The 18441-nt window shown below is 47.5% G+C and overlaps 1 protein-coding gene across 2 annotated transcripts in view; it reads left to right on the top strand.

The window, feature by feature from the left end:
- TMEM209 (transmembrane protein 209) overlaps nucleotides 1-715 on the top strand; it is a 32785-nt gene extending 32070 nt beyond the window's left edge. For both annotated transcript variants that reach the window (XM_049774758.1, XM_049774749.1), the window contains one exon: nucleotides 526-715. In XM_049774758.1, the coding sequence (XP_049630715.1) occupies nucleotides 526-534 (9 nt within the window). In that variant the 3' untranslated portion in view covers nucleotides 535-715. The remainder of the gene's footprint in view (nucleotides 1-525) is intronic.
- The last annotated feature ends 17726 nt before the right edge of the window (nucleotides 716-18441 follow it).

The following is an 18441-nucleotide window of genomic DNA, read 5'->3' as shown; positions in this document are numbered from 1 at the left end:
GACTCAAGTCTCACACATACAGGATTATGTGAGCTATTGTCTCATTCATATTCTATCCAGTGTTTGGGGAGTGGAGGGAGCCACACCTGGCAGTGTTGAGGTACCTTTGCAGGTCCCAAGATTAAACCCAGGGACTCCTGTGAACAAAGTATGCTTCCTGAGCCATCTTTCCACCACAGTTTTTTTTTTTTTTTAATTGACACTTTTACTTTAATATTACTTGCTAAAATCATCCTGTTAGCTCTATTATCTAGTGCAATCATTCTTCAGGTCCACTGAAAAATTAATTTTCAACACTCCATAAATTCATTTATTCTAAATTTGGGTTTTAAGCACAATTAAGGCAGTAATTACTGTTACAAGATTTCACCTGATAAACCATGTGGAACATAACTCGTTGCAGAAGAGCGTTAAATGCTGTCAATTAAACATGCATTCCTTGTAAAGACTCTTGTTTAGTGATGGGGAAAAAGAAACCTTCAATGGTTGGCTGTCAGTGCCTCTAAGTCTTTCTTCTCTTTCCAGGAGAGTTAACCTGGGACTGTCTGGTGTGAACATTTTGTGGATTTTTGGCGAGTAGTAAGGCAATTAATTCCAGACATTTGAATTTGAATTTGACTGGACCAGAAGTTGGAGCTAAGAACGTCTGAGTCACTGGTTCTTCTGAAATAAGATTTCTGTATGTGTTTGTTAAAAACTCCAGATTGAACCAAAACTTGGTGTGTGTCATGCTTTGTTATGCTATTCCGTGCTGCGTCTTCTCCGCGAGCTGGATGGCCTTTGACTTCAGCTTTTCCCTTTGCCTACAGAGCTGCTGCCCTTTTGTTGATCCCAAACAGTAGTTTTCCCCTTATAGTTCTTTTCCTTACAACCCCAAATGACAATCATTTGTCTAATTCTTCCCCACAAAAGGTTCTTTTTTTTTTTTTACATAATTTTTACATTTTTTAGTATTAATACTTTAAAGAGAAACAAATTGGCAAGATTGGAGGGCTTTTTGTTGGTGGTGTGGCTTTTTATTTTGGTTTGTTTGAGGTTTTTGTGTGCTTTTCAATTTCTATTTCCCTGTGTCTAGCAAATTAACTCAAGGTCCATATTTAAAGACATGAAATTAGTTTCTAAGTCATGTATAATTTTAATGTATAATTTTTCTTATCCATCTGTATTTTAAAAAACAAATATTTTATGGTACTGGTGTTAACAAAGCTAGCTCATGCCTTAGATATAGCAGATAAAATTAAGCTGAGTTTGAATTGAATCTGAGAACATTGAAGAAAATTGCTTTGGTTTTAAAAATTTAGTTCTACTTATAGTATTTTATTTTAAGAGTTCCTTTCTATAAAAACATGTGTTTAAATATGTTCAGATATCTGGCACATGAGAAGTTCCCAAATTTTTTATTTTTGTTGGGTTTTGGGGTTTGGGGCTACACCTGGAGGTGCTCAGATTACTCCTGGCAAACTCAGGGGACCATATGGGATGCCAGGAATTGAACTCAGGTTGGTCCCAGGTTGGTCTGTGTAGACAACGTGCACCCAGTCACCAAATTTTTAAGCTTTGATTCACCCCACCAGTATTTTCACACAGACATCAGATCTTGGAGGCTAGCTGCATATATTTCTGAATTAACATACTTGAAGCTTGGGGCCGGAGAGATAGCATGGAGGTAAGGCGTTTGCCTCTCATGCAGGAGGTCATCGGTTCGAATCCCGGCGTCCCATATATGGTCCTCCCGTGCCTGCCAGGAGCAATTTCTGAGCCTGGAGCCAGGAATAACCCCTGAGCACTGCCGGGTGTGACCCAAAAACCACAAAAAAAAAAAAAAACATACTTGAAGCTTGTTCCCATCACAGCAGGTAAATCTGGAAACAAGGAAGCAACCTGTATACATCAGTATTAATCAACACTGAACTTTATTTTGCTTTTTGTACCTTCTCTGCAGCTCCAAAACTTATTGGATTTTGTATCATTTATAAACTCTGTTTTTCAAAAGGTTGTTAATATTTTACAATTCAGGTATCCAAAGTAACTTTTAACTTTTTGCTATCTGTGAAACATTTGCTATGTTGTATGAGGAGAAAATATCAAACGTGTTAATATAAGAACATGTTAACAATCTAAGTCTTCTATTGCAAAAATTATTGAAGTTACTGAATACCCAAAGTAAAAAAAATCAAAAGTATCTAAAAAATAAAAGTTACTGAATATCAACTGCTGGGCTGTTAAACTATCTAATACAGTCTTCACAAGTTTTTTTCCTTTATAGGACTTCAAGTAATTTTAGTGTAAAATTAAAAGCCATAATATATGTAATACTAATATAATTAATAATATAATATTATAATAATATATATTATATATGCTGGGTTTGGGGTCACTTCCAGCAGTACTGCTAGGTTCCATGGTTTGAACCCAGAGCTACCACTTGTAAAATAATGTATTTCAGCTCTCTGAGTCATCTCCCAGCTCTGTTTAAGGAAAAAATATGATGGAGTAAGGAGACATATAAGGGGGGGGGGAGAGCTTTAATAGTACAGTGGGGTAGGGGTTTTCTTTGCATGTGACCCATCTAGTTACAGACCCAAATGTTTATTTGGGCATTTTTACAAGTTTTTTCCCCTATCACCTACCTTGCACCCTAGAAGGCTGAGATCTGCTGACCTTCAACATGAGGATGATCATTGGTGTTGTCCATTGATCAGCCTTTACTTCAGCCCAGATATTTTAGGGACAAACTTTGGTGTTCACAATTAGTTTCTCCTGAAACATTAAATTGTTGCAGTGCTTTCTTAGTGGTCTCATACCCTGAGCCTCAGACATGCAAAGTAGGTCCCCTAAAGTGCTGTAGACAATCAGACCACACCCAGCAGTGCTTGAGGTGGAGTGGAATGGTGGGGAGGGACCATGTGGTTTTAGAATTGAATGAGGGAACTAGTGTGTGCCGGGCATGCACTTCAGCCCCTTGTGCCATCCCATGCCACACTTGTAACCTACTTTAGTGGTGAATGCAAAGGGCTTTAATGCCCTCAGCTTTACATGTAGCACCTTTAAATGGGGACCTTCCTCAAGGCTTGGTTTTGGTCTTCTGCCCCACTATAGATATATCTACTTTAGATGCACTTGTAACCTCTACTTTGATTCCTGGGTCCATCGGTGACATCTTCTGAGCTTCCCATGAGTCCTCTACTCTGACTCCTGCAGCCTGAGCTGGATTCCTCTGCTCTAACTCTAAGCAGCCACTCATGCTGCCTGCTTTTCAGCCTAGTTGACTGTCCATTGTTTGTGTGCAAAAAAAAAAAAAATACACCCTGGTGTCATCTTGGATTCCTTGAGCTCCCTGGGTCCCCAATCCAATCAGTCTGCAAGCCTCATCCATTCTTTCTTAACAATGGCTCTTGCAGCTGTCCCTTTCCATTCCTGCTGCCACCGGGCTCATTTACACTCTTATCAACTCACCCAGGACCACTCACTACAACAGCCTAATTAATCTCACAGCTTCCTAATTGTTGCCGTGCTTCCAGATTGTCCAATTCATCCTGCACATTCCCTTCCAATTCGTCTTCCTCAAACACCTGTTTGATCATTTCATTCCCCCGATAAATTCTTCAGGCTGACATTTAAAGCCCTCCACAATCTGGCCCCGGGCTGGCCCGACCATCCCAAAGCCCGGGTGCCAGCAGGTTACTTCTCGCTGGGCTCCACATGTGCCCTCCTCCTCTGGCTCACTTGGGGCGTCCCCTCCCTATGTCCCACACTGCCTGCCTGGAGACTTCATTCTAAATTAAACCCGCTCTCTTGGAACTGGTCCTGACCACTCCAGCTGGCAGGTCTGTCTCCCCGGGGGTTGGGGGGAGTGCGATCAAACCCCGTTTTTTGGCTCTCAGCAGCCATTTGAATGAGTTTAGGGAGGGACTGTTGGTGTTTCTAATAGTGGCTCATTCTGTGTTTCATCCTCAGACCCGTGATTCAGCCTTGATGTTGTTCCAGGGAACTCCCTAGCAGCCCTGCTCCTCGGGGCACATCCTTTCCTTGCCGTGGGCAGTCAGTATACTTGCCTGAGGGCAGCATTTCTGGGGTGGGCAGAACCAGCAGCACAACATTGAGAAAAGGAGGCAACCCACTCATGCCCAGTACTTCTGGGGCCCACCTCAGCAACACAAAACACATGCTGCCCCAGATGCTACAGGATGTCCCAGAGGGACAGTAACAGGTCTGGCTGATGCACTCACCCACTGTAGACCGTCAGTTTGGCAACATGGGCAAAGCTCTGCCAGAGAGCAGCACAGAGGGGCTGGGCCTGGCTAGTTAGTTCTTCACCAGGATCAAGAAGAAGAATCTAAACATTGAGGGCAGGATGCATGTGGAGAATACACAGGCACGCCCAACACTAGTGTCACAGACCAGCAGTGACCCCAGAATACAAGATTTCCATTCAGTGCCATCTGCCCTGGGCACTGCTGTGAAGGATGCAGGAGACTGTAAGTCAGTCCTTCCTGTCCTGGGAACAAAGGCAGTCTAGTCTGCTGTTTGTGAGCTGGGGGAGTTCTAACCCCTTCCTCCATTCCCCAACACCCCCAGCTTCTGACCAGAAAAGACATTCCTCTCTCCTAAGAGATAATTTGAAGTGCAAAGAAGATAAAAATGGTAGATGAGGGGCCGGAGAGATAGCATGGAGGTAGACAGTTTGCCTTCCATGCAGAGGGTCATTGGTTCGAATCCCGGCATCCCATATGGTCCCCCGTGCCTGCCAGGAGCAATTTCTGAGCGTGGTGCCAGGAGCAATTTCTGAGCGTGGTGCCAGGAGTAACCCCTGAGCGCTGCAGGGTGTGACCCAAACCCCCCCCCAAAATGGTAGATGCAGATGCTTTGAGCTAGAGAAAAGAGGCTCTAAAAAGTCTCAAAATAACAGATCTGCATAAGACTGGGGATGGGGCAGGGAGATGGCTACAGAGAATAAAACTTGCCCAAGTGGTTGTTCCTGGTAATCCCCAGTACTTCATATGATCCCTTGAATCCTACTAGGAGTGGTCACTAAGCACCGCTGGGTATGACTCTAGGGCAGGGGTCTCAAACTCAATTTACCCTGGGGGCTGCAGGAGACAAAGTCGGGATGAGGCAGGGCCGCATAAGGGATTTCGCTTACCGAATATTCGCAATAAAAATCGCATTAGTAAGGAAAAAAAAATCGAGGGGCCGGGCGGTGGCGCTAGAGGTAAGGTGCCTGTCTTGCCTGCGCTAGCCTTGGGCGGACCTCGGTTTGATCCCCCGGCGACCCATATGGTCCCCCAAGCCAGGAGCGCTTAGCCAGGAGTAACCCCTGAGCATCACCGGGTATGGCCCAAAAAACAAAAACAAAAACAAAAATTTCATTAAACATTTGCATACCCCTAACGGAACTGCTCAGGGTATGCGAATATTTAATGCGGTTTTCTCTTACTAATGCGATTTTTATTGCGATTATTCGCTAAGCGAATAATCGTGAATACTGCGATACTTGAAGGCCAGCCATGGGCCAAAAATGTTGTATGGAGGGCCACAAACGGCCCGCGGGCCGCAAGTTTGAGACCCCTGCTCTAGGGTATTGTAAAATCACTCATTCCCAGTACATTGAATGGTGCACTTCTCCATGGCCTACTCATGCACATGCATTTACATATATGCTCACACAGAGTATTTTGTTTTTATTTTCATTTTTGTTTTTTGGGTCATACCTGGAGATCTCAGGGGTTACTCCTGGCTCTGCACTGAAGTGCAGTGGAGTACTGGGGATTGAGCCCACGTCGGCTTCATGCAAGGCAAGCATCCTACCTCTAGGCTATTTCCCCAACCTCAAAATACATTCTCACTCACACCCTATTCCTGCCATCCTTTCTGCACCTTTTTTCCCTACCCCAGATCTTGCATAGCTTCTGCCACAGACAGTACCCCTGCTATGGATTGAAAGCAGCTTTTTGGTATACCAAGAAAATCTCCCTTCCCATGTCCAAGCTAAAAGGAAAAAATAACATCACTGAATCAGACCCGCTTTCATGCACTGGAGCAGTCAGAAAATGGTGATGTTTCTGTCAGGGCTGATTGTGTTTTCTTAGAGTGGCAGCCAGGCCCAGCCAGGTCTTTCTCTTTCACACAGTGTGGAGACGGCAGTTAGGCAGTTCTGATGGTTTTGGCCCAGAACACAAACACACGCTTCGGGACCTCCTGCTCCAAAGAAAGGCCCATTGTATGTCCCCTGGAGAGAGTGTCCAGCTTCTGGACAACCGCACAACAAGATGGTCCCACTGCCTTGTCAAAGGGGACTTGGCAAAAGAAGCCTGAGCCAAAGTCATCTGCCCCCAAGCTAATGGTATGAAAGGTGTAATATATCCCCCACCTCAGTCAAGGTAGGGAATCAACCTTACAGTTAAACTCTGGGCCATTCCCTGCTTCCAGCTCTGAGTGCTGTGTCATTCATCTGAAGTCTCACCTCTCAATAATTTCTGGGTTTAACTACTGTCAAATGGTGGTTAGACCACTTAAGCTACAGGCCTGGGATAGTACTTGATGCCAAAGGGTATCTATCTGTTCAGGAAGACAGAAGCTGCTTTCCGGGTACCCAGAACCATGTGCTTTCATTACGACTTCTGTGCAAAGTGTATGCTTGCTTTTCCCACTCAGAACTCTTATTTCTCCATCTCCCTACTCAGTGGCTTCTGATGGAGGATCTGCTTTGGGCCTGACTTGGCTCTCCTGGACTCATCCTAGCCCAGGCAGAACTAGGGTGATGCAGGAACAAATATCAAGGATCTTCAATGCCATCAACAGATTCTTGAAAACTTTGGCTTTGGAATACTATGCAACTATTAAGAAAATAAAGTCATGAACTTTATTTACACATGGAAGTACACTTATACATGGATAAACATGGATAGTATCATTCTGAGTGAAATGAGTTAGAGGGAGGATAGATAAGAGAATAATAGCACTCATCTGTGGGATAAAAAAAAACCCGCAGTGTGAAAATAATACCTAAAGACAATAGAATGATGGGTGGGAAGAAAAGGCTCTAATATGACAATAATAATTGGAAATGATAACTCTGGACAAAAACTAGGAATTGATGTAAAGCGATAATGCATGGTACTTCTTCAGCAACAGTATTGCAAACAATACTGCTTAAAGGAAGAAAGGAGAAAACATGCCTACCCTAGTGACAGGCTAGGGGTAAGAGGTGAGGTGGAATAACAGGAGGGAAACTGGGACATTGGAGGTGCAACACCGGTGTTGGTATGGCTGAAATTCCACTATTTTTTTTTTTTTTTTTTTTTTTTTTTGGTTTTTGGGCCACACCCTGGTAACGCTCAGGGGTTACTCCTGGCTATGCGCTCAGAAGTCGCTCCTGGCTTGGGGGACCATATGGGATGCCGGGGGATCGAACCGCGGTCCGTCTCCTAGGCTGTCTCCTAGGCTAGCGCAGGTAAGGCAGGCACCTTACCTCCAGCGCCACCGCCCGGCCCCTGAAATTCCACTATTAACTTTTTAACTATCTCATGGTGATTAAAAACATTTTCAAAAATCTAGCTTGCAGGGCAATGAGAAATGATGAAACAGTTCACCTACAGCCTCATGGATATCAACAGTGAAGTTCTGGGGCTGGGACATGTGCTGTGCATGAGACATCCCCAAATTCTATCCTTAGTACTACACTGAGCCAGAAGTTGGCCTCCAACTCTGCAGACAGTACCCTCAAAAATCCCTACTTAATCATAAATCTGAATAAACATACCAAACTTGTAAATGAAGACCTAGATACTTGCAGTCCTCGGCAGCTATGCACTGTCATTCAGTTATTCATTTATCTTCCAGCTCAGGGCTCCAAGAACTTGAACCTCAGGACAGGCAACTGAGTGCACAGGCAAGACCCAGCCTGGACAGGACACCCTCCATCACAGGGACAACAGGAAAGCACCCCCTACTCCCACAGGGACAACTGAACATAGTCCAGGGCACCTCACCAGCACATTTGGGGAATAGAAGGAAGCAAGTGCCTTGAGAAAAGCCAGAGAGAACCTGGGAGTGGACCTTTTCTCCTGTTGAACATTATAAAGCAGCCCAACACGTGATGAGTTCGAGTGTTAGTTGAATGAATCACCAGTGCCAGTAGACCAAGTTACCTGAGCAGTAACTTTGTCTCTTTGGAAAGGGGATTGGCAGTGAGTGGGCTTTTGGGGATGTAAGGAGAGTTTACAGGCAGGTGAGTCAGACACCAGGTGTCTTGACAGGTGAATCTAAGCTGTGGAAGTAGCCCTCTGCATTTCATGGACCCCTCCAGAGGGAGCTGTGTGGAAATGGAGTTCACCAATAAAGAGCAAGCTATGAGGAGCATGCAGTGTTGGTGGCACTTGCAACACACACACACACACACACACACACACACACACACACACACACACACACACACACACGCACGCACACATATTCCTAGATGGGTGAATGCACCAGGGAATATCCAGGTTCTGTCTAAATGTCAACAGTCCTGTACCCCAGAATACTTGAGCTTTCTTCAAATCAGTGTCCAATTAAGCTAGCGATCATCCACATTCTTTGGGGTCTGCTTCTTCCTAGAAGGAGCATCCAGGAGAGCTTAAATCTACCTAGCTGGGCTATTCATTGGACAACATACCAGCAATGGCCCAGGGTCTGCACTGAATAAGGCTCTCTTCTGAGAACTGTGCCTTTATTCCCCACACCATTCCCACCAGAGCAATGAGAAGTTTCTTTGCAGAAATGAGTTCTGTAGAGTTGGAATATGTGCCCCCAAAGAGACCAGGGTTCAGTTTGGGGTGAATTTGCCCCACAAACAAACCCACAGTCAATGGCTTTGATTGGAACTTCCCTTGAGCTTAGTCATGCAGCTGCAGAACAAACCACCTCCCTCTGCAAAGCCCTTTAGTAACTAGGGTTATTGTTTTTGGTTTCTTTTGTTTGGGGCCCATACCTGACATGTACAGGGTTTATTCTTGGCTCTGTGCTCAGGGTTCACTTAGGATGGGGCTCAGAGGAATGATGTGCTATGTGGTGCCAAGGACTGAACCCCAGTTGGCTGTATGCAAGGCACGTCCCAGAATGATCATCTTTGATCTTTTCACTCATATAATTTAATACTTTTCAGTAGTTTGTTCTACATAGCCATAGTCAGTCCTGAAATTTGTTGTGCACTTTTCCTATCTCTAGATCTGTAAGCTCCCTAATATTATTTGTTTAATTGGTACTGTTTTCAGTTCCTTTCTCGGTGTTATATTGCTTTTTCAGTGGACAGGGTTTAGGTGCCAAAAGAAAAGTGGTGCAAATCAAGTTGCACAGGTCAGGGAGGAGAGAGCCCTGCAGAGTGAGAAGTTGCAGAAGCTTCTTGGATGAGGTGGCAATTGGATTTCAGGGGGTTGGAAGCAGCAGGAGCCAAGACACGAGAGAAGAAGCTGCTGGCCTCTGGGAAATTGCAAAGGATGAAGCTTAGAGATGCCTGAGAAGGAGAGGCTGTGGTAGCCACATAGGCGGAACTAAGGCCGACAGCCTTTTCTGTTGGAGACAGAGCAGATCTCACCAGTCAATGCAGCAATTCAGGAAAGAGTCTTCCTGAAAGATGGTAGAGCAGGCAGCAGATTTGTCTTGATGTAATTCCGGAGCACAGAGCCAAGACTAAGCCCCGAGCATTACTGGGTGTAGGCCCCAAACCTAAAACAAAACAAAACAAAAATACTAATAGTCTGGTAGGCCCTGCACAGCCCTGGCCAAACTCTGGCCCTTGGTCCTTGGTCCCTAACTGGAGCTGGAGACAAGGAGAGAGAAGGTGGGACACTGATCAATGCTGTTCAGAGCCCAGGAGGATCTTTTCAATTCCTCCATCTCCTCTTCAGTCCAGTGCTCAGCACTGGCTGCTGTGCCAGACCCTGGGCCCCAGGCAGGGGTAGCAGGACATACATTGCTCTCTCCTCTCTAGTCCCTGCCTGCTGGCTTCTTGGGGGGCCTTTGGGTAATTCAGGGGCAGGTAACACCTCTTCTACAGAATGTCAATGGCTTCAGAGGTCAAGAAAATTCCTCACACCCTGGTGGGGGTCCCTCTCCTGCCAGAAGTTTCTCCAGCCCAGCTCTGGGAAGGAGGTGGGATTAGAGGCTAACCTTGTCCTATGCAGCCACTCTGGTCCCTTCCTGATCACTGCATTGGGCATCTTCAGGTCTCAGAGTGATTAGTTCATGTCAGCCTGGAGGGCTATTCAGAGCAGACCTGTTGGAAGAGGCCTAGCCTGGGGCCTTTACCCCTCTAGGCCATGGGGAATGGGGAACCAAGGGTGTCCCCCTTCAGTGACAAGGCCTCTGCTCCTGTCTATGGCACAGCACACTCTATCATCTTGAGTGGCTATTATCCCTCCCAGGCTGGTCTCAGACTGTCTCCTGTCACCTCTATTTAACCCCCTCAGCTCTGTCTCTGAAAATTTCCGGGCTGATACGTCAGTCCACACCTTCCAAGGCAGGCCTGACTCTTGACACTGTCAGGGGCAAGGGGGCTTCCTGGCCGATTTTAGAATATCCTTGGGAGCAGTTACGTTTCCTTTCTCTCCATTTCCTCTTCTCCCCAGGGTCTGGTGTGGGGGCCTGTACACATCTGGTGCTGACCCACAGGCTAAGTGAAACAGTGACCCAGGAGGGGGGAGGGCATTGAAAGAGAGTAGAAAAATCTAGAATTGTCCACATTCTCTGCAGATGATTCTAGCCCCAAACCTGGCTGGGTTGGGGCCTCCCTTCATCCCTTACTTGATGGCTGTGAGGACCTGGTAGGTGTGGGAGCTGCTGAGGGGCTGCAACAGGGGACCCAGAGAACAGTGCTCTACTTGGTTGAGAGAATAGGTTGACTGCTTGTTCTCAACACCAGGCGGCAGGTCCCCACATCCACAATCCTAGGCCCGGGGGTGGGGGTGGTGTAGGGGGCTTTGGGGATTTGGGAATTGTTCTGGTCCAATGTCTTCACATGCCTCAGCGCTTTTGCACACCCCAGCCCCGAGTCCCTCAGGTGAGTCCAATTTTAATTGAAGTCTGTGAAGCGCCAAGTCCTCCAGAAGACACAACAGGACTTTTCTGGCAATGGGTTGACAACAGTCCCCTCCAGAGAGAAGATGACAATAACTCACAGCTTGCCATGCCTCTGGGGCCTCCAGGCTCTGTCTCAGCCCTGGCCCTGTCCTCTGCAGGCCAGGCCTCTCATTCAGAGCAAACTCAAAGGCAGCTACAGTTCAGCTTCCATTTGGCATCTGGAGATTCAGGGCCTTTAATCAGGAGAAGGTTAAAGAACGAAATAACTCAACAATAACAAGAAAGCAGCCAGCTGGCCTTACTGGTGACCTTGCCAGAAAGTGGGGAAATGGATAGCGCCATCTGGGCCCCACTTCCCTCCCTTACCGGGTGTAGGATCTAAGTTTAATACACACACAGTCCCTCCCCCCAAAAAAAAACTACACTTCCCAAATTGAGAACAGTTGTTCCCCCAAAGAGTGTATCTAAGATCACATCTGCTTCCTGTATCCTCTTGCCTGCATTCCCTTCCCAATTCCGGGTCAAAGATGCCAGCATGGCACTGACTGAGGGGAGAGACACCGCATGGGGCCCGGAGGAAGCCAAAAAGCAGGAAACAAATGACCCCAGGAGAAAAAGAGGAGTCTCCGGTTCTTTCTCTGACTCTGCTGAGGATTGACCCACATCCTCTTCCCTGAGTATCTCACTTTCATGAGGGGAACCAAGCCACCAAGTTCAGGAAGAAAGGGTGGAGACCCATCAATAACCTAGCAATGGTGGCTAGAGAGAGGTGACAATAGCTTTGGGGTTCACATGGGTCTTTGTCAAGTTGGAGGAGACGAAGCCTCTCCAATCTGAAGAGCAGAACCCCAAAGCCTCGCACTGTCCTCTGGTGAGGGCCCACATGTCTCTGTCCCACGGGGTGCATATACCTGGGAAGAAGCAATAAAGGGGAGCTGGATAGTGAGGTGGAAAGTGCCCGAGTCAAAGCAGAGAAAGAGATACTAGACCCAGAGTCACCAGACCAGACATCGCACTAGCTGCCTCAGTGTCCTGTACCAGCCCAGAACAGCGGCCATCTCTGCCACGTGACCCACCCACGTGCCACTGGCTTTCCCACCTGTGACAAGACTCTGGAAACCAATGAGAAAAAATTGTCAGTGACTGTCCCAACATAAACCAATGCTGCATTGGCCTATCCTCCTCCCCATTGCACCTCCTCCCAGTGTAGGGAGAGGGAGGGGGGAAAGCTAGAGGACCCCTATAGAGTCCACGTGGGCCAGCATCCAGAGAAGGCCTGGAATCTAGGGGAGAAAGAGGGGGATGGCTGAGGGCCTGCCAAGCCTCCCAGCATCCCCCAAGCTAGGGAGAAGGCCTAAGGCCTGGGGCCTCCCCAAACCCCATACCTGGCAAGGAACTGCAAAGCCACATAGGATTCCAGCTCTCATCTAACCCCCAAGTTGGGGGCTTGGGGCACAGTTACTTGCCCTGTGCTGCTCTCTTCAGGGCAAGGCATACCCCAAGCCCAGGCCACAGCCCCTCCCCACCCAATGCCAGGCTCAAAGTTTCAGGTCAATGAGGCTAGAAAAAAGAAGCGAAGCGGGGCTATTCCCAGCTCAGTGATTAGGGGCTGCTCAGGGAGCCCAAGGTGGCTGGGCTTAAAACTGCCATGCTTCTGCATGCAAAGCAAGTGCCCCAGCCCTTTGAGCTCCATTCCTTGCCCCAGAAGCTGAATCCTTCTCATTCTTCGTTTGTTTTATTTGCCATTGTTTATTCTTAGAGGACCTCAGAAGCTACTCATAGCTCATTGCTTACGTTAATTCACTCCTGCTGATGCTCCCTGTGGTGCCAGGAATCAAACCCAGGGTGCTCCCATGTGAAAATGTACTCCAGCCCTTTGAGCCATCTTCTTGGCCTGGAAGCTGAATTTTTTTTCTTTTCGGATTCTTCTTTTTTTTGGGGGGTGGGGCACATCCAACTGTGCTCAGGAGTTACTCCTGCTCTGTGCTCAGAAATCCTGGGATTACAGGGAGTTCAGGGAATCATACAGGATGCCAGGGATTGAACCCGGTCAGTCCCAGATTGGCCGCATGTAAGGCAATGGGCCCTACCCACTATGCTATCGCTCCAGCCCCTACATTCTTAAATATTTGTTTTATTGGATCATCCTTAGTAGTGTTGAGGTATACTGTGCAGAGTCCATCTGGGAACCATGTGGCATTGGTGGTTGAATGAACTTCCAGCATGCAAATCATGTACTCAGCCTTCTGAGCTACCTGCCTGGTTCAATGTAGTTCAGGAAAGTTGTAAGAAAGAGCCCTGTCCCTATCACCCAGATTTGTTATGACTTTACGTTCTGCCCCAAGTTAACATTAAAAAAAAAAAATGCTGACGGGGAAAAAAGTAGTGAGGAATAGACTGCAGATGGTTTTCCAGACAAGGAAGCATTATTCAGCACTCAAAAGCAAGGAGAAATGGGGGCCGGGCGGTGGCGCTGGAGGTAAGGTGCCTGCCTTATCTGCGCTAGCCTAGGAGACGGACCGCGGTTCGATCCCCCGGCGTCCCATATGGTCCCCCAAGCCAGGAGCGACTTCTGAGCGCATAGCCAGGAGTAACCCCTGAGCGTTACCGGGTGTGGCCCAAAAACCAAAAAAAAAAAAAAAAAAAAGCAAGGAGAAATGCAGCCAAAGAGGAATGTCATGTCCTGAAAACACATCTGAAGAGGTCTTTTTGCACCTTTTATACCTTCAGTATAATTCCAACTCAGTCATGTTGGAGAAGGCAAAACCGTGCAGACAGGCAAGCGCAGTGATTGCCAAAGCTTGTGAGGAGAAGAAACAAATACCAAGTGGAACACAGGAGAATTTGGGTGGAGGGTGAGCCATACCTAGCTGCACTCGGAGTTACTCCTGGCTCTGCACTCAGAAATCGCTCAGGCAGGCTCAGGGGACCATATGGAATACCAGGGATCAAAACGGGGTCTGCTGCATGCAAGGCATAATAGCCTACCTGTTATGCTATCACTCTAGCCCCCCTTTAAACTTTTAAAACATACTTTTTATTTATTTATTTATTTATTTATTTATTTTGGTTTTTGAGCCATACCTGGCAGTGCTCAGGAGTTACTCCTGGCTCTGCGCTCAGAAATCACTCCTGGCAAGCTCCGGGACCATATGGGATGCCAGGGATCAAACCCAGGTCTGTCCTGGGTCAGTTGCATGCAAAGCAAATGCCCTACCGCTGTGCTATCACTACGACCCCATGGAGAATTTTATAGTAGTGACTATGTGACACCAAAGTGGAGGGAGAAAGGAAAGAGACAAGGAGAAAGAGAAGAAAAGGAAAAAAGAGAGAGGAAGAGGAAAGGAAAGGAGGGGGGTGATGAGAACTGAAGAAAGGGAAAGGATAAAGAGAGGGGAGAGGGCCCGGAGAGATAGCACAGTGGCGTGTGCCTTGCAAGCAGCCGATCCAGGACCAAAGGTGGTTAGTTCGAATCCCGGTGTCCCATATGGTCCCCCATGCCTGCCAGAAGCTATTTCTGAGCAGACAGCCAGGAGTAACCCCTGAGCAATGCTGGGTGTGGCCCAAAAACAAAAACAAAAACAAAAGAGAGGGGAGAAAGGTGGATGTGTGTACTTTTTTTTTTTTTTTTTGATTTTTGGGCCACACCCGGCGGTGCTCAGGGGTTACTCCTGGCTGTCTGCTCAGAAATAGCTCCTGGCAGGCACGGGGGACCATATGGGACACCGGGATTCGAACCAACCACCTTAGGTCCTGGATTGGCTGTTTGCAAGGCAAACGCTGCTGTTCTATCTACCAAGAGTGAACCCATTTGCCTTGCACATGGTTGACCCCATTTTGATCCCCAGCACCACATACGGATCCCAAGTAATTCCAGGAATAATACATGAGGAAATCTGGGTGTAAATCCACCCCCTCTAAAATAAAAAACAAACTCTGATGCAAGTTATGGTATCTGATTAATACTGAAGTGTCTGGAGAGCCATCACTGACAACACAGATATTCTATGAGGGTAGCTGTCAAAGGAGATCCACAACCGGGATTCACAGGAAATCTATGCACCTTCTCAAAATGCTGCAAACCTTAAACTGCTCTTTAAAAAAGAAAAAATGCTGGAACATTAAGAGCAAAGATTCTGGGGCCAGAGCAGTGGCACAAGCGGTAGGACATCTGCCTTGCACGTGCTAACCTAGGACAGACCGCAGTTCAATCCCCCAGCATCCCATATGGTCCCCCAAGCCAAGAGCAATTTCTGAACGCATAGCCAGGAGTAACCCCTGAGCGTTACCGGGTGTGGCCCCAAAATCAAAAACCAAAAAAAGAAAAAGAGCAAAGATTACCAGATCTGGGCCCAGAGAGATAGCACAGCGGCGTTTGCCTTGCAAGCAGCCGATCCAGGACCAAAGGTGGTGGGTTCGAATCCCGGTGTCCCATATGGTCCCCCGTGCCTGACAGGAGCTATTTCTGAGCAGACAGCCAGGAGTAACCCCTGAGCACTGCCGGGTGTGGCCCAAAAAACCAAAAAACCAAAACAAAACAAAACAAAAAAGATTACCAGATCCTCACAATGCCCACTGAATTTTCCTAGGTCAACCAGAACATAGTATCACAAGTCTATATATTCAACACCAATATCTTGCCAAAAGGATCAGGTGGCCAGGTGGACAAGATGAAGTGTCACCAGGGCTGTCTTCCGAGGAGATCTCATTCCTGCACCCATCACCTTTAGGAGCTGATGGGCTGGTCTTGGTGTTGGTAGCTTATAGGATGTGTATCACCAAATCTCCACCTTTATGCTCATGTGCCTTACTCCCTGTATGACATCTGGGTTCAAACTTCCCTTTTACTTTTTGGTTTCGGGACCATGCCTGGCTGTGTGCTCAGGGATAACCCCTGATGTTGTTCAGGGGTCACCTGTAGAGCAGGAATTTGAACCAGATTTAGCAATGTGTGAGGAAAGTACTTTGCCTCCTCTATGATCTCTCCAACCAAGTGTGCCCTATTTCTGAAGGCAGTCCTGTGGGACTAGAGGCCAACTTTATATAACTGGAAAGAACCTCTCTCCAGGGCTCAGAGTGATAGCACAGCGGTAAGGCATTCGCCTTGCACACGGCCAAACCTGGACAGATCTTGGTTCAAATCCCAGCATCCCATATAGTCCACCGAGCCTGCCAGGAGCAATTTTTGAGCACAGAGTCGGGAGTAACCCCTGAGTGCCACCGGGTGTGACCTAAAACCAAATTAAAAAAAAAAAACCAACCACCTTTCTCCAAATGAAGTTCCATTCTGATATATGGGGCCTAAGAACAGTAACCCATATTTTAGGACAAGACACCAGGCAGCGCCTTACCACCTAGCAAGGTTCGAACCCTCCTGGATGTTCTGCAGCCAGAGTCCTGTTTGTAACCAGTCCGGGCTGAGTTGCATTGATTCCATCTTGTGATCTCACAGGTCACTTCCCAAGCAGGCTACCACTCACACCTGCCTCTCCATCAGAGCACCCTAATTCACAGCCTAGTGTGACCCATGTTCCAGGATCATAAAACAAGGTCACACCAGGCAGTTCAGCCTTTGCTCAGCAGGGACATAGAAAAGATGCCAGCAGATGTAGCTTTCTGCTTTCAGTTTTACCTTTCGCCAGACCTTCCTACCTAATCATTTCAGCAAGAACCTCCTCAAGGTCTATGGCCCCAAATAGTCTGCCTACCTGGCCGGCACTAGCCTAGGACAGAACATGGTTTGATTCTCCCCACCCCCGTGTCCCATATGGTCCCCCAAGCCAGGAGCGATTTCTGAGTGTGGCCCAAAAAGAAAAAAAAATTCCCTGAACCAAATAGTCTGCCTGTCTGACACAGTCATTCTTATAGCTCATGTAGTCTCTCTTGCATTGCTGACAACAAAAAGCTAATTAATTGCTTGGGACACCATGATTAAATTGACACCATGATTACTGTCCTTTTTATAAAAAAAAAATAAAAAGTACTGGTACTGTCCTTTTTATAAAATTATTTTTGAAATGCTAACTTTTCTTTTTTTTTTTTTTTTTGTTTTGTTTTGTTTTGTTTTGGGGCCACACCCGTTTGACACTCAGGGGTTACTCCTGGCTATGAGCTCAGAAATTGCCCCTGGCTTGGGGAGACCATATGGGATGCTGGGGGATCGAACCGTGGTCCGTCCTACGCTAGCGCTTGTAAGGCAGACACCTTACCTCTAGCGCCACCTTACCGGCCCCGAAATGCTAACTTTTCATCTTTCTAACTCACTGTGTAAATTACTCTGAAGACTATATTGTACCAACTTTGGGTTCTGTATATCTTCATGACAGCTTTTTGTCTTTTTGTGGGTGTTTTTCCCCCCAAACCTAAAGCAATAAAAGCTCTCCTGAATTTATCAGGTCAATCAGCAAAGAGGCAGGCAGGCAGGAAATTGAAGGTGACTCATTCAGCAAGTGGGAGATATGACTGGCGGGTTATCAGCCCCTATTACTGCCACTGAGCTCCAGGGGTCTTTGCGTCAATGAGAGGCATCGCAGCGAAGGGACATGCTGCGCTCTGACGTCAATGAGCCCATCTGGGAGAACTGGTGAGGTCCTCTGAGGTGGTCCCTCCCTGCATCCCTCACCCCATCTCACTCGCTCAGCACCTCGTCAAACACTAGCTAGTGCCGGAGCCAATGCCTCTCAGCAAATGGCTTATTTCAGAGCCCAGAGAGCTACCTCTTTGTATCCCTGTCCTAAGCAACCCCCCCAAAGCTCTCAGCTTGAGGCAGGGCAGGAAGTACACTTGGCTATGGCTCCCAGTCTGTTCCCCCACTTGGCAGGCACTAGACCTCAGGGCAACTTTGTCACTACAGCCATAGAAGCAATCGTCCCCTAATGTCCCTTCCCTCTGCTGATGTTGCCACCATGACCATCAGTGGCACCCTCTGGTTCAGATGCTCACACATGCACTTGTGAGCCGCACCCTTAGCTTCTGGGGTTCACACATGCCTGGCTGCAATTTGGTGAGAAAATGCTGTGGTGCCGGGATCACAAACACCAGTGCTGCCAGGACCAGGGCTCATGCAGGGCCATCAAGCATTGGGACCAGTGGCCTCACGCTGCCAAGGCCCCTAAGTCCCTGAGTCATCGCCAGGCCCCCAGAAGGACTCATGGAGTTAGCTGAGGTCCAGAAAAACCACCAAGAGAGGGTCCACTGCCTCTCCTTGAGAGGCGACAGGTCTCAGGAACCAAAGGTGGTACAGGGTTGAGCCACTAGAACCTGGGAGGGAGAAGGTTCCAAGTAAAGATTTCCAGACAGAAGAGGATGTGAGGTTGGGACAGTAAACTGAGCAGTTGCTGGAGATGCAGAGGCATTTGGAATCTATGGGACAGACTCCAA

This window comes from Suncus etruscus, chromosome 1 (assembly GCF_024139225.1).
Source record: "Suncus etruscus isolate mSunEtr1 chromosome 1, mSunEtr1.pri.cur, whole genome shotgun sequence".
Lineage (NCBI taxonomy): Eukaryota > Metazoa > Chordata > Mammalia > Eulipotyphla > Soricidae > Suncus > Suncus etruscus.
This window is presented reverse-complemented; position numbering and strand designations above follow the sequence as displayed.